Raw genomic sequence first — 13,883 nt, 5'->3', positions numbered from 1 at the left:
TCATTTCCCTCTATATTATAGCTAGAATAGGGTAAATATATTACTATGATAATTGATATCAGTTTTAGGGGTTGGCCACAGATTTAACACTAAAATTTCTAACAGCTGCATGAGAAGAAGAGAAGTTGTTATTTATACATTCATTTGGTTTCAGTAGATATAAATAAAGCAATTGCCTAGAGATACAATTATTGGCATTAAAATAAGACAGATGTTTCTCACAGAAATATTCACAGAAGATACTTTCTGACATAATAAACAATTTTCTTGACAACAACTTCAAGAAGACCCTCTGTGATTGCTTCATCTGATGACCCTCAATGTAGGCGGATGTAATCTTACCAATGCACAGCTGGGCAAAAGCAGCGGGGACAGGAGAGTGTGAATCAATGCAGTCTATATATCCAGCTGCTCTTGGATGATTTGGACTGACCCAAACATCCTATCTAATAATAGACAAACATGGTAATTAACCGTACCTCCGACACGCTTCCCATTGGCTAATCAAGGTGATATGCAAATTAACTGCCAACCAAGATGGCGGCCGGCAGCCAGGCAGCTGAAGCGAACAGGAGGCTTGCTTGCTCCAGTGAAGGAGGAAGCCAAGGTTCCCTGCCTGCTGCTGCCGGCCTCTGAGCTGCACTCTAAGAAACAATGTTGCAATTATAGAAGCTAAACAAACCCCAGAAACCTGCTTTCAGCCAGCCGGGCCTCAGAGCTGGAGTTGCAATAGTGTTTCAATTATAGAAGCCAAACAAACCCAGATACCTGCTTTCAGCAGCCGAGGTCTCAGAGCTGGAGCCGAGCCTCAGAGCTAAAGCTGGCTCTCAGCTCCAGTGACAGCTAGAGAAGGTAAATAAATCCCAGGATAAAAAAGAAAAAAGAAAAAACGGAGAGGTTGGGAGCTTCAGTCACCCGCTAGCCTGAAAACGGCCCTCAGCCCCTCACCCAGACTGGCCAGGCACCCCAGTAGGGAACCCCACCCTGAAGGGGGTGTGACCAGCTGCAATCAGCCATCATCCCCTCATCCAGGCTGGCCAGGCACCCAAGTGGGACCCTCACCCTGATCCGGAACACCCTTCAGGGCAAACCAGCCCACCTCCACCTGTGCACCAAGCCTCTATCCTATATAATAAAAGGGTAATATGCAAACTGACCCTAACACCAGAAGGACTGGGAATGACTGGTTACTATGACACACAATGACCACCACGGGGCAGACGCTCAATGCAGGAGCTGCCCTCTGGTAGTCAGGATGCTCTCACATGGGAGGAGCTCTGCTCAGCCACAAGCCAGGCTGATGGCTGCCAGTACAGTGGTGGATGTGGGAGCCTCTCCTGCCTCCTCAGCAGCGCTAAGGATGACCGACTGCAGTTTAGGCCTGCTCCCCGCTGGCAAGTGGACAACCCCTGAGGGCTGCCGGGCTGCCAGAGGGATGTCTGATTGCCATCTTAGGCCCAATCCCCCGGGGAGCAGGTCTAAGCCAGCAGGTGGTCATACTCTGAGGGGTCCCAGACTGAGAGAGGGCACAGGCCGGGCTGAGGGACCCCCCTTTTCCCCCCGAGTGCACAAATTTTTGTGCACCGGGCCTCTAGTCTACACTAATAAAAGAGAAACATGCAAATTGGTGTCACTCTAATACACCATCCAGCCAATCAGAGAGACTATGCAAATTAACCCAACAAAGATGGCGGTTAATTTGCATATGCAGGCATGGAGCAAAGACTGAAGGCTCCTGCTGGAGTGAAGAGTGAAGACTGAAGAGGCTTGGCCTCTCCACTGCGGCCAGACCAAAGGCCTGGGCCCCGGGTGCCAGAGGAAAACCGGTGCCAGCAGCCAGGGGAAGGAAGGCCTATTGCACGGATCTTCATGCAGTGGGCTTCTAGTATATTTTATAAGCCTGTAAGACCTCCGTCTTACAAGAGTGGATAAGTTTCACATATTCTTCCTTGAATATCTTACCTCTCAACTGAGCTTCTGACATTTATCCACCAGCAGTGAAGTTAAGACAATACCTTCTAGAAAATGTGTAGGGGACACCTATTCTCTGTTGTCATTTGAATGTGAACCCAGTTTTAGCTCGGGGAAGAGATAATGACCTTCTGTGAATATTGTAACGCCTACCTAGGACCAGCACCTGAGCAGCTGATCACCCTACCTCCATTGTGGACACCTACTATTACAACTCTAAGAATCCTTCAAAATACTGAACCTGCTCCAAACAACGTAACTAATGTTGATCCAAGTCCCAAGCCAAAGTTCTATTACATTGAGCATGACAGAGTTTTAGCCAAAAATATTAATTCACTGTAGCCAAGGTATGAAGTCTTATGAGGCATACTAAAGCAAATAGTAACAAGAAGAGTAAGTCACTGAATTTAAAGTAACTTAAAGGATTATATCACCAATAATATGCAGTAACTTTTCATATTACCTGCACTTCATCCACCAAGTTCAAACAGAGGAACAGACTTTTTTTCTGATTATTCAGCAACCAGAATGTTAAGAAGTTCAGAGTGCTAAAGCTCAATCACTGAACTCAGGTCTCTGGGTGCTTTTTTTTTTTTAACACATGATAAATTTACTTATCTGCTTTCCTAGTTCACAACCAATCATAATGAGCAAGTCAGGATGAAAACCCAGGATGGAGCAAGCAGAAAGAAAAAAGCTGTTAGATACAGGCAGAATTGTAAGAAACAACAGCTAACTTGGTGGGAAGAGACAGCATATGCAAAAGCAGATGAATTCCAAACAATCTTTTGGGGTCATATAGCAAAAAGCTCTATGTATCTTGAGAATCTCCAAGAGCAGCCACTGCACAGAACATATTCATAGAAACAGGCCAAGAGTAAGATTATCAACAAAGGTTATATTGTACTACGCAGTCTTTTTAAAGAGGGTAGAAAAATGGGTAATTCTTTTCTAAAAGCAACTCATCCAAAATGCTTAAAATATTATTGTTTACTGTGGTTTAAATCTGAACACTTAAATTGGAAGCTGCAGTTGTATAGAAGACTGCACTGCACAATAAATGCTGAGTAAAGCACTATAGTTGAAGGAAGAATTTTAAGCTTAACTCAAACCTTAGTTACATGGAAAATATGAACACTTCATTCTCTGACTACACTGGAAATGTTAGGTGTTTCTGTTATTTGAAATAACATTCAAGTTATGAAATAATATCCTGACCAATAGAAAACTAAGAACAACTATGTAACTGTCATTAAAAGTAGTTTATTTTTAAAATCATCATTTGTCTCCACTCTGCTTAGCTCATCACACTATCGTCTTAAATCACTCATTAGTCCTCTAGCCACAAGACAGGAAAATTATGACTTTGTGAGGGGAGTTTCTCTTTAAGTATTAATTTAAGAGTTTAACAAATTTTATTTTTAAAACTGGTATGCATACATACTTAAATATATACATTTTAATATTGTCCTCATAAAACAATGTTAAGCCATAGAAAGACAATTTAGATTTTAATTCTGTCAAAAGAACTAAAATCAAAATAATATGTAAGCTTTTCAATAACCTATGAAGCTTGAAAATAACAGAAAAAAATGAATAATACCTGATTTTCTATGAAGAATGGAGGTTTTAGAAAATGCCTGAAGGGCTTTAAAATTTAATTTTTCAAAGTTCTAAATGAAGAGAATATGCAGGGAAAATAATACTAGTTGGCATATAGAACCAAAGTCAATCTATGAATATTTCAGAATTGAGTGTAGGATATTGAGATGCCTCAAATAACCTATTTTCTCTCCACACAATCTGTGAAAAATATGATAAAACTGTACTTATTTGTTGAGATAAATATCACCCAGATATTTTTTAGTCTACAATATATAAATTTGCACTGAAAATACCTCATGAAATAACTACATATACAATCACAATGAACCAAAACTCAGCTCAATTCCATCCAATCCCATGATCCTACCTAATCAAACAACCCAATTCTAAAGTTCAAAGTATAGCAATATTGGGGTTTTTTCCACTTTCCTATATACCAGCAACAAACAAGTGGAATTTGACATGAAAAACACATGCCATTTACATTAGCATCTCCCAAAATGAAATACTCCAGATAGGGCTCGCTTGACGGGGGCGCTGTGGTGACTGTGCCTCTGGACAGCAGGACCCACAGCCCTCATGCCAGCCCCCAGACTGTGCCCCATCCCTGTCCTGTCCTCATGGTTCTACCACCAAACCCTGCCCAGCTCCTGTTGGCGCCTTGGAGGTCCACCTGCCCATGGTGTCCCCAGCAGGACCTGCAGAGGGGGATGCGGGGGGCGGGGGCGGGGGAGGGAGGGCAGGCTGCAGGTACTGTTCAAGTAGTTCTAAAAAGTGACCTTCACTAGCCACAGAAATCAGACAAGGAAAAAATAAATAAAAGGCATCCAAATTGCAAAGGAAGAAGTAAAACTCATTATTTGCATATGACATGGTACTATACAGAAAAAACCCTAAAGATTCTTTTCAGGGGTGGTCAAACTTTTTGACTTGAGGGCCACAATGGGTTCTTAAACTGGACCAGAGGGCCGGAACAAAAGCATGGATGGAGTGTCTGTGTGAACTAATATAAATTCAAAGTAAACATCATTACATAAAAGGGTACGGTCTTTTTTTTTTTTTTTTTTTAGTTTTATTCATTTCAAACGGGCCGGATCCAGCCCGCAGGCCGTAGTTTGCCCACATCTGCACTAAAATATGATTACAACTGTCAGCCAATGGTTATTGGCACCAAGTCAATGCCAACAGGAATCTCCAACTTGGGGTGGGGTGAAGAAGGAAACTTTACTCAGTGCAAACAGCTCAGCTGAGATCCATCAGGACTATGGGAACAGCATGGCTATGGAACAGCTCTGTGCGGAGGTCCTGGGGCCAGGAAGCCCTGGAGCGAGCCCCTTTCCAGCCAGACAGCTCTGCTCTCGTCTGGTCTGCTCCTGGGAGTCAGTGTTTCAGCTCCAGGCCCCGGAGGGGAAACATAGTCTCAGCCCTTGATAGAAAGGGAAAGTGAGTTCTGGTAATAGTGTTCTTCTGTGAGATGTTTTTAAGCCTAAAGAAGTGTGTGATTATATAATAACGTTTTAAACCTAAATAGAGAGTATGCCTAAATTGTTTACGGAGTAAGGAAAAACATTACTGTGAAAGTATGAATAGATACACAAGAATGGTAGTGTGTGTGCAGGGGGTTGTTTTACTTGGTTTGGCTTTGTAAACTGTTCAATTTTTCCAGAACACCATTAGAGAATTACAAAATGAAATGTTTCTGTTTATAGACAAAAAGGCACATGGCTGATCTATCTACCATTAAACATATGCCTACCATTACCTTGCTCATATTTAGAGAAATTCAAAAACAAATATGAACACACTTTGCTTGAAGGTTACTTTTTTAATTTTAGGGCTGTCATTGAAGGTTAGCAATGATCTAGTCCAAGGTTATTTTACACATGAGAAAACTGGAAAATGGGAAGGTTGCATGGCTTGTTAAAAGGCATACAATTATTTTAAGAAAAGTAAACTTAGAACTCAATTATATTTCCATTCAACCAACTTCCCAATGTAAATACCAAACCACCTCGGATTTGATATGTAAAAATGAAGACATAAACTCATTACTAGAGATGGATGAGCTACTCAGAGTTTGGCAACTCTGAAAAGCAGAGAAAAGCAACAGAAATGCATCAATATTGATTTGTTCATTTTGCTGAACTTTAAGTGGGGCCATTTAAAACAGCCAAATGACCTACAGTGACTTTTTTTCTAAAAAGTAAAAGCCTTTTAGACAAAGCCTATCAAAGAGATCTCCTTACTAGACATGGATGATAATTTATATGCACCATCAACTATTTGGACATAAAGAACAGCCTTAATAATATTATCCACATAATTAAATACAAAGGTTGAAATCTTAGCCAGAAATTGACATTTATTTTAGGTACAATACCAAGGTTATGTGTAAACTGTAACTAAAGTAGCAATTATGTTTCACAGTAGAAAAGAATAATTATTCAAATAAAAAATACAGCTAGCTCAGAAAGTAATCCACACAAATCAGTGAGAAATGACTGAAATTTCTTAAACTTAAAATATAATTTAAATGAGGTTGCGATACAAGTCCCTGTCCTTGCCTAAACTGCATCTGAAGAGGGAGCAAATGAACATTAAATGATCTAAAACCAGACAAAAATGGAGAAGCAAAGGGAATAGTACCAACCACTGAATTTATTAATTCAATAAATATTTGCTGAGAGTCATATGCTATATATAGTAGAAAGAATTCTTTTTTAAAAGACTCAGCAAAAAGCAGACAAGGTTGCTGTCCTGTGAAGGTTAACTCTGATGAAGCTTTTATGAAATACATTAGCCCAAGAAGCACTGCATATGTTGGAACTTGCTTGAGACCATCCTCTTTTTAAAAAACTAATTCCTTTTAATAGCTGTGAAATAAAGGTAAGAAAATTGTTCTACCTACCTAACTTAAAAAAATATTTTCCTAAGTTTAAAAACTTTAATGCAGCCTATCTTCTTCAAAAGGTTGCATCCTAGACTGCACAAAATGGTACATTTAAAAGATTTCATATAATTTTACTGTTTGCAACCCCAGTGCCTTTAATAGTCAGTGAGGCAGGTCTTCCTGCTAGAAAGGTGAACATTTGTAACAGTCCAAGTTAAAAACAAAAAGTCTCTCAAAATTATTAAATATACATCCTAGTATAAATATCTATATTTGGCTTAAGATGCTAAACACATTTTTTTTCACAAAGAAAAAGAAAAATATAGATATAAACTTCAAAGGAGGAAAAGGTTTCATCATCTTTGATTCTTAGACGATTACCGATGGCTGATGATGAGGGGTTTTACTGAACCAAGTACAGTAAATTTAAAGCAACTTAATCGTTCAAAGAGGTTCCTAAGAAATGGATGCTTAGGACTTCAATTTTTTTACTACTCATAAATAAGACTTAAAGAAAATGTATCAGCATATTAAAAAGAAGTTACTGTAGGCAGTAAATATTCCTTTCGCAGATAGTAATTCCTTTAATAAATAGTACTGGTAATTATTCCTTTTATGTCTCTATATTTTGTAGAGTAAAGGAATACTACACTTATAACTAGAAAACACGTAAGGAAAGGCAGAACTTGGAATAAACCATTGGAACGTAGCCTAGGTAACCTCCACAGTCCCACTCTTGCTAACAACTGCAGACACAGCACTAGCGCCGCAGTTTAAAGTGGGGAGAAAGCACACACACACACACACACACACACACACACACACACGCTGGCATGTAGCAGGCACTCAAGATCTGCGGCATGAAATGGCTTAATATATGTAAACAAGCCAAAACAAGCACGGAATGCACACTGATTTTGAGGCAACGCGGTAAACAATCACCACAGTAGCGACCACTTCACCAAAAGCTGGCTGACAGCTCAACACGCACTAAATCAAAGCGCTCTTCCCCCTGCCCTCCCTCCTCTTTCACTCTGGACTCGAGATTGCACATTCAAAACAAACCCATCCCCAGCCCCGCCCCAAACCGTACCCTCGCCGCTGGCAGCCCTGCAACTGACCGAAAGTCCGGGGCCTCGGCAGTGCCCGGACCCCCGCCCGTCTGGGGGCGCGCGGGCCCGCGGGTACCCCCGGTGCGCACAGGCCGGGGCGCAGGGCGACCGCGGGGTGCCTCGCGGCCCCCAGCCCCGGGCTCAGGCAGCCCCCTCCCGTCACCCCGAGCGACCGGCCGCCGTACCTGCACACGGTGATCAGGTTCCTCCTCTCCACCGCAGCATTGCGGGCGCTCAGGCTCTTCTTGCCGCCGCCGCCCCCGCCACGGCTCCCGCTCAGGCCCCCCAGGCTCCGGGAAGCCATGGCAGGCTGACCCCGCGACCCTTTTGTCTCGTGCCACCCCGTGCGCGCCCCACCCCCACCCCCACCTCTTCCAGGCTCTCCCTCTGGATGCGACCAAGGGGTGGCGGGGACGCAGGGAGGATGGAGAAGACGGCGGGGACTCGCACGGGGGACTGACGACTCGAGCTCCGCACCCGAGCTGCACACACACATAAATACACGCACACACACACACTCACGCGCGCACACTCACTCACGCGCACACACTCACTCACGCGCACACACGCACGCACCACCCCCTCGCCCTCGCGCGCGCCGCCGACAGCCGGGCTGCGCGTGCGGTTCGGCGTCGGGCGCTCCGCTCCTTCCCGCGGGACCTCGGCTGCCGGCGCGCGCACGTGCCCGCCGACCCCACACACCCAGCCGCCCGCACTCAGCCGTCGCTAACTCCCCAGCCCCAGCCGCCGGTTCACACCGCGGGCCCGCCGCGCGCCGCCCCGCCCTCCCTGCACCTATCTGCCAACGCCAACCCTGGAGCCAATCGTGGGGCTCCGGGGGCGGGGCCTGCCGCGCGGACCTTAAAAGCCACGCGCTCCAGCTCCGCCCCGGCGCGTGGGCAGCTGTCAAGAGGCTGGGCTCGCGCTCGCCGCCGGCTCGGTGCTGACAGTCGGCACGCAGGGGAGCCGCGCGGCTGTCTGCGCGGGGATTGTGGGATGCGGGGCCGCGGAGAGACCCGAGCTGGTTACGGACCCTTACCTGGAGTCTGGCTTTAACGGCTGGGATCTCTAGCTTTAAATGGCTGATTGCTGTCCTGGAAACCGACTTCCAAATTCTATGGCATCTTTGGCTAAGGCGCCGAGAAGGCAGCGGTGCTGGCTCTTGCACCCGACCTCAGGGCCTGACTCCCAGGAGGGAAATGGGGCTTGTCCAAATGCTCTCCCCTGGGGTTTGTCCACAGCTACAAATAGCCCAGAGGAGGGAAATGACTCGTATAATATCCGTCCTGGGGTGTCTGGTGGTGGGATTTCTTGACCCTCCAGGTCCCCCCAGCACTGCCTGCAGCCAAGACTGCCCACGTAAAAACCAGCGCGGTGCTCAGTCTTCTGCACCCTTCTACTGTCCGGGGCAGCGACCCCGGAATTGGGTGGGAGCGGTGAGCCTCCTGGCAGTTTGGTCTTCCCCAGGGCGCTCGCTGAGAGAGGCAGGGAGGGCTACCTCGTCACTCGGATTCAGAACCTAGCGTCCACTTTTCCAGAGCTTCTCCCCTGCCCCAGTCTTACTAGCAGGGAGGTCCTAGCTTCCGGCCCTGCGTTCTCAGGCACCCACCTAGTTGATGGGTCTGTTCACCTCCCTTTGCATATCCCTGTGGGACCTACCTAGCAGGTTCTCAATAAACATTAAACTTAACTTGAAGAAACCTTTGGTATTATTTTACTGAAATTTTGGTTTGCGTGGCTCCAAAATCCATATAACTTTCGCCTCTGGTTTTGCAGTTCCTCTCAAAAAATGTTAGAGGATATATAGTTTAGTGTAGATATCACCATACTTTATGTATATTACATGTATATCATGCACAGTACTACAGGAGATACTCAATGTTGAATGCTTTCAAAATACAAAATTTTGTGTAATGACACTGTAGACTACTAATTTCCGAGGTCATAAAACACTTTTTAATCTCTATTTTATTACTATTTTTAAATATATTTTATTGTTTTTTTACAGAGAGGAAGGGAGAGGGATAGAGAGTTAGAAATATCTATGAGAGAGAAACATCGATCAGCTGCCTCCTGCACACCCCCTCCTGGGGATGTGCCCGCAACCCAGGTACATGCCCTTGACTGGAATCAAACCCGGGACCCTTCAGTCCGCAGGCCGGAGCTTTATCCACTGAGCCACACTGGTTAGGGCTAATCTCTATTTTAAGTCATCGGGGCAAAGACTGAGCCCTTTCAGCTACTAAATATAATCACAATAAGATAAAACTTTGTGCAAGAAAAAAATATTTGCCTTAACTATTTTACTATAATAAATAAATTTAGTTTTATATTAAAATTATAAGAAAATAAGTTAGACAGGCTTTACATTTTATATTTTACCAGTAAAAACAGGAGGGTTTTCTAGGTCAGTGCATGTGTTCCCAAACATTTCTTGTCTGCTCTACAGAGACATAGAGACTCATCAGAAGGATTACCCTCCCAGGAGCTCCAATTTAACTTGTTTTTTCTTGCTACCCCAAAAGTTTGCATTTAGAAGTGGCCATCTGGAAGCAGATGCACTGGCTATGCAGGCAAGTCTCAGCAAAATATTTGCACTGGCAATGACCAATGCTGTCTAAACTGAACTTGTTGTTTAAACACACATTAAAACTGCACAGGGAGAAGCGTGGAAAGCCATCAATTATCAAGAAAACTCCTAGACACCCGCTGGTTTGTCCTGAGGGAGGGAGCAAACACATACCTGAAACACCCAGAAGACAAAACCAAATGATCATGTCAAACAGAGAAAAGTGAGGTGCAATTATTCTCAAAATTAGCTTTCTAGACTCGAGTACAGATTCATGATACTAGTACTATGACTGAAATCTTGGTAAAACAACATCTTAGATGATTAGGTAAAATTTTATTTTTCAAATTTACTTTTAGAGGGATTCAGTTGACATTGGTACTTGCTAAACAAGATTTTTGCTTTAAAACAAGCCATTTTTTGTACGTACGGTGTGTCATTAAACTACCACATGGGGGCCTTGTTTGATAAAGCGAATTTCTTAATTTTCCTGAGCAATATATCCTGGATCACATTCTTTCTCTAGATTACTATTCTGAAGATAATTAATCAATTATAGCCAGTACCAAGTATACTACTGCTGTAGTACCACATGATTTTTCACAGTGCTTTCTGAACTTCTTTTGGCATGTTACAATTCTTTATTTTAGTTATCTGAGTATGTGCACAAAGCTTATTCAGAGCTGTAAGAAGATTCACAGTAAAAACAATGAAAACTGTAAATGCCAAATTTAACCTAAAAGAATCCTGTAGAACTGAATGGGCAAAGCATATACATTCACTATTTTCCCAACCTCCTCTTTCTCCTCCTCAGAAAAGACAACCTTACAAGTATAACATATAGAATGTCCTCAAATCTAAAATGCTATATGCCAGAGATATTACCAAACCATTGTTTATTTTAATCTCAAAGAAGTAGACTTTCTAAGTACACCCAAACCCAGCAGCCATTCAGAAAAGATTGATAAAAGTGAAGACACAAACTTTTTAAAAAACCCACAAAGCAAGTTTCTCCATAAACAAAAGCTAAAGTAAAATGACAGCCTAGAAAACATACTTGAAACTCATATCATGGACAAAAAGCTAATTGCCTTTATGTACAGAGATCAGTAAGTACTGTTTCAATAGAACAGTGAAGGTGGAAGCCAAATAGGAGCCAGTAAAAGCATCAATGGGAAGTAAAAATAATATAACTCTTAAAAAGTTGTGAACAGAGTAGGGGGGGCGGGGATGGGAGTGTCGTTGAGGAATGTTGAGTAGAGGGATGTTAGTATTTTATCCCTATTGTATTATTTTTTATGGAAGTGACTTGAGTACATTGTAAAGCTGGTGGAATGAAACCACTGAGAGGGAAAGGTTAGAAAAGCAAGGGAGAGAGAGAGAGAAAATTGATCAGAAGTGAGAATGCAGAAAAGCAGTGGGATTCAAGGCACAGATGGATGGATTGAGCTTTGGTTGAAGGTACCAATTCTCACTTGTAATTAGGGAGAACTGCTGAGAGTATGGGTGCAGATGTAGTTTTGATTTTTTATTATTAGAAAGTTGGGAGGTTCCCATCTGATAGCTTCTGCTTTATCTAGAAATTAAAAGACAATGTCACCAGCTGAAAGTTTTAGTTGCTCTTAGTAGAATAAGTTGACTAATAAAATTTAGAACTCCTGGTCAATATTTGAGGACTCATCGAAGATTGGTAATGATGAATTTACGAGGCACGTCCACTTGATTGTGTGACTTTCTTTGACATTATTAGTGTCTTAGCCCAGGCCGCCATAAAAAAAAAAAATAATCATAGTCTAGGTGGCTTAAACTACAGAGATTTATTTGTTTTCACAGTTCCAGCGGCTTGGAAGTCCAAGATGAAGGTACCAGATGATTTGGTTCCTGGTGAGGACTCTCTTTCTGGCTTGTAAGTGGCCACCATTTCCCTATGTGCTCCCATGACCTCTTCTTTGTGTGCAGAGGGTAAAGTAGGGAGTGAGAGAGAAAGAACAAACTTTCTGGCATCTCTTAAAAGGTCACTAATCCCATCATTAGGGACTATTCTCAGCATGTCATCTAACCCTAATCACCTCCCAAGGGTTCCATATCCAAATGACTTTACATTGAGGGTTGAAACCTCAATGTTTAAATTTGGGAAGACACAGCATTTGGCACAGAAAAGCTAGACTGCTGGCATGCAGGTAATCAGGAAGATGTTAATTTCATGCAGAACTGAAATGTTACAGTGGGTAAAAAGAAAAGTCATAAATACAAGGAAGTCTGGAATATTAACAAGAGTGTGATTCGAATGCAATTTAAGTTGGATATGGAGTAAAAGAAGAGAGAAGTGATAGGTTGAGGTAGAGAAGAGAGGGTCAAACGACTGGATGATCTGTTGAGTTCCAAGAATAATCATAATGGATATAGTAAACAAGCAAACAGGGAGACTAGATTAGAGGTTGTGGCCAGGTAGTGGCATATGTGAATGAGCAATTTTGGAATTAGAGCAGTTATGGGTGATGACAAAAATCCAAGGTTTGTAATCATGGTAATGTGTGGCAGTGGAGGGCTATGTCTGGTGATGACAGGAAGTGAAAAAAAAATTCAGAAGTCAGAGTGTTGAATGGACATTTATGTTGTTATGAAGTCACCCAGAATTATGGCAGGATTTGGAATACACAACAGCTGCTGTGTTATCTTCAATAATTTAGGGAGAGTAAGTGGAAGATTAGTAAATGCCAATACTGTCAAGTAATATAAACCTCAAGGACTCAAAGCAAATTTTGTTGGTTTGCTTGCTTTTTACAAGAGGGTGGAGAAATAATGGTTTAGAAGTGACAATAGAAACCAGGAAGAACACTACTTCTCTGGCTCTGAGGTATGAAAGAGATGAAAATATTTAAAAACAAAACAAAAACATCCGTTTGAAAGTACAAGGGAACTGAAGCCATCAGGAGAGATCCAGGTTTCCACTGAGGAAAGAGGGTGGAGTGACCACTCAGAAGAAGTGGAGACCATAGGTAGTATTGGTCACAGAGCAAAAGTTCCAGAGGGCATCATAGAAGGAGGTGGCAGAGAGGGTCAAGGTCAAGGAAGTACAAAACATGTATTCAAGAGGGTATGACTGGCGAGGCTGGCATTACAGGCTATAAGTGAGGCAGGTCCAACAAGCTGTTCTTTGTAAAAGAGCTTACTCTTTGGGTAAAGACTGAGCAGAATTAGGTGGATTTGGTCTTACAGTTTCTTTAAGGAGAGCAATATGGGCCCTCATCTCAGAGGGCTTTTTCTTTTTTTTTTTTTAAACTTGGAGAGGGGTGTTAACAAACCAAAAATTACTGACTGCAGATACTGCATGGAATATCATCAATTAATCTTCAGAGCCATTCTTTGAAGTAGGGTCTGTTATAGTCTCCCATTTACAAACAAGGAAACAAAGACTTCGTTTTAGTAACTTGCAGAAAGTCACAGAGTAAGTGGCAGATTAAAGGCAGTCACAGAGTAAGCCAAGATTAAAGGTCTATTGAACCATGTCCAGCATGGCCAGTGGTGAACCTGAGGGGGTGCGGTGAAGGATTAAAACAGACAAGAGAATATAGCTGGGGCTAGGTGTGTCACTGTGCCTGGATGAGGAAACAGTGATACAACCTGTAAGCTGAAGCTTTATTTCATAGTCAGATCACACAAAGCAAAACAAGGGCAAGATATTTACAATGTTCTTGTGAGTTTCAAATCTGCTTCTTTCCTGTTGTTGCCATGC

General features: G+C 42.8%; 1 protein-coding gene across 4 annotated transcripts in view; it reads right to left on the bottom strand.

Annotated features, from left to right (window-relative positions):
- The window catches only part of RUNDC3B (RUN domain containing 3B), a 107,077-nt gene extending 98,803 nt beyond the window's left edge, over positions 1-8,274 (bottom strand). For 2 of the 4 annotated variants that reach the window (XM_081102571.1, XM_081102572.1), the window contains exon 1: positions 7,764-8,274. In XM_081102571.1, coding sequence (XP_080958697.1) covers positions 7,764-8,074 — 311 coding nt within the window. In that variant the 5' untranslated portion in view covers positions 8,075-8,274. The remainder of the gene's footprint in view (positions 1-7,763) is intronic. The other 2 variants (XM_081102575.1, XM_081102576.1) reach the window with 1 other exon arrangement.
- Positions 8,275-13,883: the final 5,609 nt, after the last annotated feature.

The sequence above is a fragment of the Myotis nattereri genome (assembly GCF_964212035.1).
Source record: "Myotis nattereri genome assembly, chromosome: 11".
Taxonomy (NCBI): Eukaryota; Metazoa; Chordata; class Mammalia; order Chiroptera; family Vespertilionidae; genus Myotis; species Myotis nattereri.
The sequence above is the reverse complement of the archived record's forward strand: the minus strand, read 5'-3'. Positions and strand labels throughout refer to the sequence as shown.